This window comes from Nannobrachium achirus, assembly GCF_963921795.1.
Source record: "Nannobrachium achirus genome assembly, chromosome: 12".
Lineage (NCBI taxonomy): Eukaryota > Metazoa > Chordata > Actinopteri > Myctophiformes > Myctophidae > Nannobrachium > Nannobrachium achirus.
Window position 1 is genome coordinate 42477140 of NC_137832.1, and position 8181 is coordinate 42485320.

An 8181-nucleotide genomic window follows, 5' to 3' on the forward strand; every position below is an offset into this window, starting at 1 on the left:
TCTCATTGGTCACCAAGATGGAAAAATAAATTGTGCTCTTTCATCAGTGAAACGGCGTTTGCGTTTTCAGTGCATTCGTTCGGCTCAGTGCAGCGAGCTCTGCTTTGATCTGAGCGAGGGAGCGCAGGGCAGAGTATTATGAATAATACACGTTCCTTATTGGTTCGGGGTTGAAAACCGCCTCTCGGATTGTGTTTCTAAACTGACCATTGAAGTGCATTGTAAATATGTATATATGCTTTAATGGTCTGTGACTGTGATACGTACCTTAGAGTTACAGTAAAATATACAGTATCTAGAAAGCGGACAATCCCGCACGTATTTTTACTGCATGTTGCTAGATCCTGCGAGAGTATGTTGCAGGGACAGAGAAAGGCTGATAATAAAGTAGATTTTCTCCTTATTTGTCTCTCTGAAATAGCCATTTTAGTATGAACATTTTGGGAATAGCCTAATTGTGTGGCTTGTGACGATCGGGTCCAATATTTAGTTCAGTGACCATGGGGCTAAAGAATGGTTCAGAAGCTGTGTTCACGTTCACTCTTAGGAAACAATAGACTCCAACCTGCTTCCAGTCTCCTAAAAAGGTGTCCACCTACAGTATCTCATGCAGATACGGAATGTAAACCGGAGTCTTGCTTTTTCCGTCTTGGTCTACTCTAGACCTAGCCGGTTGAGTGTCTAAACAGAAGTACTGGAATTTGGCAGAAGTACCACCTCAAGAAATTACGTTGACGCTTTGAAAATCTTTGTACATTTTCTGTGAAGACAATTGTTGTGATTGTTCGAAAAAAGATGATTTCCGGTGTAAATACGTACAACTGAAGTCTCTCTGCCTTTGGTGGTGACCAGGCCTTTCTCTTCGCAGATGAGTAAGGCTGGGAAAGGGGCTAGGGAACGAGGCTGTTAATTTCAATGAAAGTTGTTCAGAAGCGCATGAAGCACTGAGAAGTACCTCTACCTCCGGGATAGGCTCCAACGTTGTCGCTCCAACATTGTCTGGGTAAAAATAGAACATATTGTCACCCTAGCACAAGTGTTTAAAACGTTGCTGGGGACACCCTAGAACCCCCCCAAGGGCCCTGGGTGTCCCTGGACCCCACTTTAAGGAGCAGTGCTTTAAATGTATTTTTGAGGCCTTTGGTTAGGTGTACGTATTTACCCCCAGGAACCTTTCAAAGCAAGAAGTTCTGGTGTGTGTGTTTGCTCGTGAGTGAGTACGCATGTGCATGTGCTTGTGTGCCTATAACAGACGAGAGGAGAAAAAGATGGAAAGAGATAACGGAGACAGAGGCAGAACCCATCCAGTGCAGGTTAAATGGAGGTCTTAACCTCTCCCCCATGCCTGGATCAAAAGAGAATGTCAATCCTCTCTGTGCTGGTGCCTGCAGGCCATGTTATTCATCGTGAAATCCAAGAAAAGTTAGCCAGTACTCCAGCACTAAATTCAATGTCCAGTTCTTGTTTTCTTTTCCTTGTATGTTCTTGTTCGGGATACCAGCACCTTAAACAGATGAAAGACTGTACTTGGGTTTAACAATGATTATGGAACAAAGACTTTGCCAAACGTTGTGTTTATGCTCACACTTTCTTTCTTATGTAAACACTTTTCAGAGACTTTTCAGGACTCCTAAAACCTCAAGCTGAGTTCTGTTCTCCTCGCGGTTCTCTCCCCCATCTCGGGAATGAAATGTTCCAACCCGGCACTTCTTCTCAACGAGCACACATCACAACTTGCCATTTCTGTCAGAGGATGATAACTCATAATGACCACGAGGTTAAAATTACAGTCTTCTTTTTTTGAGGAGAACTGCTCCTGTATGGGAGCCGGATTATATGGAAGAAATCACCCTGTTAGAAGAGAAGCAAGCCAGACAGGGGTGTCGCACCATATTCTGGGCCCTGGGTACAAGGATTCACTGAATGTTCTTAGGAGGGAGGGGGTTTAACCCATTTAGACTGGGAACCATTATTTTGTGCTTTAACTATTGAAAAATAGCAGATATACAAGCTCACAGCGTGGCACCGAGTGCCGCGCTGCGAGCTTGTAGATCTGCTATTTTTTTTGAATCGTCAACATTTTGTGCAAGCCTTTGAATATTTCAAATCTTCTAAGGTTTTTTCAAAAACCTATGTTTCTATGTCAGTGGTGCTCAAACTTTTTCATGTGAAGGACCCCCAAAATTATATGTATTTGGCCATGGACCCCCATCTCAAAATATTTAGTTCCAGGAACCCCCAGAAGTAAAATTTTAGTACAAATGTTCGCTTAAAAAATACATATACCGGTATTCAAAGATTTGCACACATTTTCACCACTTTTCAAAAATAGCTAACTCTACAAGGAGCTGTGAGCTGTATATCTGCTATTTTTCAATAGCTAAAGTATAAGGCCCCTCCACCTCCACCTCCACCTAGTAACTCAGTCCCACTTTCCCCCCCTTGTGACGCCCCTTAAGCCAGAGAAGTGATTCATTGTTCTGTAGAGGAGACCAGTAGAAGAAAGGCAAGAAGAAAGCCACGGAAAAGATATAGCACTTTAGAACAAGAAGAAGAAAGCTGGCGAGATGAAAGATAGCAGCGAGTAAAAGTATCTCTCTGGTTCTTAGACGGTGTTGTGTTGAGATGGGAAGCAGATGCTTTCACACACGGACAGGTCAGTTTGTCTTCCCAGACCGCTGCCTAACACATGTCAAACATTAATAATGCACTGGAGATAAAAGTCATCGCTTCTCGGACTCTCTGCGTTCCTGGACAAATCTACCGATAAGAAACTACTTTGGCCTGAAAAAGAGAGAGGTTCGCTCAACACTGAATGACATATATACTGTAGAGCGCAAGATGCTTACTGTGACAGCGTCCATAGAGACGAGCGCTGTAATTTTTTTGTTTTTGCAGAAAATGTGTACACCAGTGGTGTAAGGTAACTAACTAAGTAGATTACTGTACAATTTTCACTTGAGTATTTCCAGTTTTCAGTAGTTTTTTTTACTCCACTACATCTCAGATCCATATATTGTACTTTTGCTCCACTACAATCATTTGAAAACTTTAGTTACTTTGCAGATAAAAATTATTATATTATAAAACATACATTAATCCACTTTAGTCCTATTTTATACCTAGGCTATTTGGAAATAGCTGATCTACAAGCTCATAACACGTCACATCTTGTAGATCTGCTATTTTCAAACATTTTGTACTTTTACTTTTAGTACTTTAAGTATATTTTCATGCCAATACTTTTACTTGTAACAAAAGTATTTCTATATTGCAGTATTGACACTTTTACTTAAGTAAAACATTTGAGTACTTTTTCCACCTCTGGTGTACACATTACACAGTAAAGTCCTCAGGTTTAATTTAACTCTGGGAGTGTACAAATCTAACCAGTATTTGTACACTCAAGTCTCAAATGGACAACACCTTGTACTCTTTTCTTGTGCTGTAGAATAAATTGCAAATGATATACTGGATTGAGATAAGGTCTATATTTTGGATGACTGCTGTGCAGGATTATGGATGTTTGTGTGTTGTGTTACACCCTCAGAGTTAAAGTAACACTGAGGGTTTTGCTGTGGCAGAGCCTGGAGTTTTGTTCCATTAGGACAGATTAGTATGTGCTCTGTCTGTTTCTGTGTTATGTCTTGCAGAAGAGATCCAGAGATACCGGTATGTGCATGTGACAAAGCCACAATAGAAAAGCTAGATGAGTAATTGGCGGTATAATTTTTGGATAACTAACATTCCAGTTTTAGTAGCCTAGTGCAAGCATCGAAATTATGGTAGAAACCATTTTCTGAGCCAAAACCAAAAACATTTATAACAAATTGAAAAACAGAACTAAACATTGTTCAAAAACCAACCAAGTTTCAGCTTTTCCAGAGGTGAGTTATTGTAGCACAACAAATTGCTGAAGTGCAAAGCTGGGGCCGTCCTACATGATAGAATCCACCTGGCTAATCCCCTGTCTGTGGTAACTGATCTGTGCTGGCCACAGGTCATGTCTGAATGCATTATGAATCTCGTGTACGCTGTGGAATGGCGTGTGTAATACAAGGAACACAGAGCTACAGTTGTCACCAGACGGGATGTTATCATCTGTTTTGTGTGTGTGTGTGTGTGTGTGTGTGTGTGTGTGTGTGTGTGTGTGTGCGTGTGCGTGTGCGTGTGCGTGTGCGTGCGCGCGTGCGTGCGTGCGTGCGTGCGTGCGTGTACTTGTGTTACTCTACTTGCAAGGGCCAGATGTCCCCAAAAGTATAATAGAATAGGAGAAATGGATATTGTAAGGACCATTATTATAGTATTGTGTATATTTTTGGTGTGCCAATGTCGCACACCAAAAATAGAATTTACAATCTCACAATGTATGAGCTTGTAAATCTCATATTTCTGGCTTTAACTTAATAATGACCCCCCCCCCCCCCCCCAAAGTATCAAAAAGTATTGTAATAATATACAGTAGTAATACAAGTGTGTGTGTGTGTGTGTGTGTGTGTGTGTGTGTGTGTGTGTGTGTGTGTGTGTGTGTGTGTGTGTGTGTGTGTGTGTGTGTGTGTGTGTGTGTGTGTGTGTGTGTGTGTGTGTGTGTGTGTGTGTGTGTGTGCATGGGTGTGTGTGTGTTGGGTGCATAGATGTGTGTTAGATAGATTATTGCAAACCCCTGATTCTGTGTTATGGTCCTTTTTATTACATGCAACCTCAGAACTGGTGTCACTGTCCTTATAGTATTAATCCCCATTGCTGGAATACATCATAGCTACTGCATGTATGATTTTGATTGAATAATCCTTTATTTGGCCAGATCACAGATTGCCTTTGCCGGTCCTTGAAAGTGACACTTTCATATTACACTGATGACACAGCCCATTGTATTTAGCGCCTACTAAGAAGGTTTTTAATATATTCTCTGTGATTCATGAGATTGGATCCATGCTTTATGAAAAGCGTCCTATTTGCATCGATGAGAAGAAAGGGTCCAGACATTTGAGGCTCCTTTATCTCTGCTCATATCTTTTTCATTTCAGCAGAGGTTTTATCTCATTTTTGCAATGTGAATCACAATAACCCTGCTATGTTTGGATTGGATTTTGGGGACGTGCCGAATATTCTTTACTTTAAACGCAACCTTTGTGTCTAATTTTAATTGGTCATTGTTTAGACTTCTCTTCTTTTACAGTACATATTTATTTTCATGGAATTGTTTGTTTACTCAGAAAATATAATTTTGTTGTAATTTAACACATGACTTTTCCTTTTCTTTCTTTATTTTATGTTTTACATTTTCCTTTTATCCTTGGCTTGTTTTCCCTCCTCTAATATGCTTATTGCCCCAACAGCTCCTCTTCCTTACAAACAAGTCACAGGTCCTTTTTTGAAAAGCACACTAATAACATCATTAACTTCTGTCCTCTGCTCATCTATCATTCTGATCCTCTCCATCTCTCTCTGCAGGCGTCATCCGTGAGAGCTTCCAGAAGGGCCGTGACCAGCTCGTCCCCATCACCCTTTTGGCTATCGCTGTCATCCTGGCGTTTGCAATGGGCGCCATCTTCTCTGGCATCATCGTCTACTGCATCTGCGACCACAGGCGGCGTGATGTGGACCTGGTGGGCCGCAAGGAGAAGGACGCCCTCCATCTGCACTCCCGCCGCGGCTCTATGAACAGCGTCACTAAGCTAACGGGCCTGTTTGAGACGCAGGCCAAAGACGGACGCCCCGAAGCCATCCTCACCCCCCTGATGCACAACGGCAGGCTGACACCCAACGCCAAGATGTTGATCAAGGCTGACCAGCACCACCTGGACCTGGCAGCGCTACCAACACCAGAGTCCACGCCCATGCAGCCTCGCCGCAAGCCCAGCCGGGGGAGCCGCGAGTGGGAGAGGAACCAGAACCTCATCAATGCCTGCACAAAGGACATGGCGCACATGGGGTCGGTCGTCATCCCTACAGACCTGCCCATGAGGGCCTCTCCAGGCCACATTCCCAGCGTGGTGGTTCTGCCTCTGCCGCAGCACCAGCACCAGCTGCCGCCCCACCTCCAGCAGCACCCACAGAGCTACCAGCATGAGTACGTGGAGCAGCCCCACCGCGCCGACCTGAGCCTGGGTCACGGCACCATGGAGGGCATGGACCAGGGTGCCACTCTGGAGTACAAGACAATGAAGAGCCCGTGTCATGGCATCACCATGGTGGACCCGGACGGGATGCTGCCGCCCCGCGTGCCCCAGCGGGAGGCCTCGCTCACCATCCCGCCGGCCGTCCCGCAGATGGGCAAGCGCCTGGAGGTCCACTCCTCAGTGTACGGGCTGCGGAAGGGCTCGGGTTCCTCGGCGTCCGGCTCTTCCGCACTCAAAAGGCACAACACCAACTCGTCCAACTCCTCCCACCTGGCGCGACATCACAGCTTTAACCGCGTGGAGACCCCGCCCCCTGCCCCTCAGAGGGTGGACTCCATACACATGACCGTGCAGGGCATGTCCCTGTCGCGGCAGGTCGGAATGGGTGCCTACGGCTCGCTGCCCCGAACGGGGGTCAAACACCTCAAGCCCGACGTCCCGCCCAAACCCTCCATAGTGTCGCTCTCGACGAAAGTTAAGTGCAGTGATTCCTGCACATAGTTAGAGAGTCAGAGTCAGCCAGTCACTTCTGACGTGAATGGACGGTAGTGAAAGGTTTTCTTTTTGTTTTCGGAAGAAAGAATAGAAGAAAAAAAAAACAGGGAACACAATGAGCATCTCTTTTATGTCTTTTTGCGGTCAGTGTACAGTACAGTGGAAATTCCAACACACCTTTTTTTCTAAGAAAGTTTTTTCTTTTCCTTTTTATATAAATATGTAAATATGATACAAATGGTTGTCGTCGTGTGTTCCCCGCCATTAAGTCCAGGCTCTGGCTGGCTCCCGGCTCCCTCTGTTAACACACATACATACGCGGGAACACAGAAGATGATGATGCTTGTTCCCAAGGTATTTAATCCAACGGTGAAACGAGCCGACCTGTAGCATCCGAAAGGTGGCGGCTGTGTTGACTCTGCTGTCTGTTCGACCGCCACAACTTGTACTGACTGTTTTGTTTCTCATCATCAATCTGACGAAAGCACACAAGATGACAGCGTGGAGAAATGGTTGTACAGTACAGCTGTCAAGGACTGGGGGACATAACACCAGCGGGCACGTGGACCTATAGCGAGTCGGACAGCAGCCCAAGTTTACGTAGGAAACTGTGAAAGGCCTCTCAGTGTTACAGTGATCCTGGACACATGCAATCAAGTCCTGCCTTTGGTTTGGCTGCAAGCGTGGGCCAGAAGAATCTCTACTGTACTGGTTACTGAATAACACATGACTGTTAAACACTAATAGCTTGTTGTATTTATTTTTATTAAGTGCTTTTGAAGACAATAAAACAAAAAAAGACTGACATTTTAGGCTCAGCGAGAGAGAACGAGAGAAAGATCTGGGAGAAGAAATCTTTTAATATTAATTAATCAAGTGTGAAATCTCTTTTTTTATTTAAAGTCATTAAACTGGAGCCAGTAGAACGTTGATGATGATTAAAGGTCCACGTGGTCTTACTGTTTGGTCAGTGGGACCCAGGGGTTCTGCAGCTTAAGATATATGTAACCTCCGTGTAAAAAGGAGGAGATATTTATTTAAACTGTGCCAGACGAGGACTTTTCTCTTTTGCGGACCAGAATCTCTGTTGTTTTAGATCAATCAGAAAAAAAAGTGACTTCCTGAAACTCACCCTTTCACTCCTTCAGTGAGCATCCCTCCAATCAGCACTGTGGTTCTGTGCGCGTGGGTGTCCGATTGGTCGCCTGGCTTGCCGGTGCCATCGAGGCTCACGGCGTTGCGCGTTGCGAAGAAAGACAGTGAAGCAGCCGCATGAGCAGTGACAACAACCGTATGGAAACCTACGTATGCACATGCGCACGGACGAAAAATAACCATGTGTGTGGACGTTGGTTGGCACTTGCCCAGTGGCGGAGCAGTGCCTCCGCCCTGAGACGCATCAAGCCTCTTCGTTCCGCATCACGCCGATGATGAGCAGGCAAGAAGAGAAAAGAGGAAACCTGTTCAAATTGCCTGTTTCTCTTCCACATGTAAATTTGTGCCTTACACCCTAAAAGTAGTGACAATGTTTTCTTTTTTTTAGCTGTTATCTTTGTCTCCTCGT

At 44.7% G+C, this 8181-nt stretch overlaps 1 protein-coding gene across 1 annotated transcript in view; it reads left to right on the forward strand.

The window, feature by feature from the left end:
- sema6a (sema domain, transmembrane domain (TM), and cytoplasmic domain, (semaphorin) 6A) overlaps nt 1-6623 on the forward strand; it is a gene marked incomplete at its 3' end in the record, with an annotated part of 75961 nt that extends 69338 nt beyond the window's left edge. Inside the window, exon 18 of the mRNA XM_080739003.1 lies at nt 5455-6623. Within this exon, the coding sequence (XP_080595129.1) occupies nt 5455-6623 (1169 nt within the window). The remainder of the gene's footprint in view (nt 1-5454) is intronic.
- Nucleotides 6624-8181: the final 1558 nt, after the last annotated feature.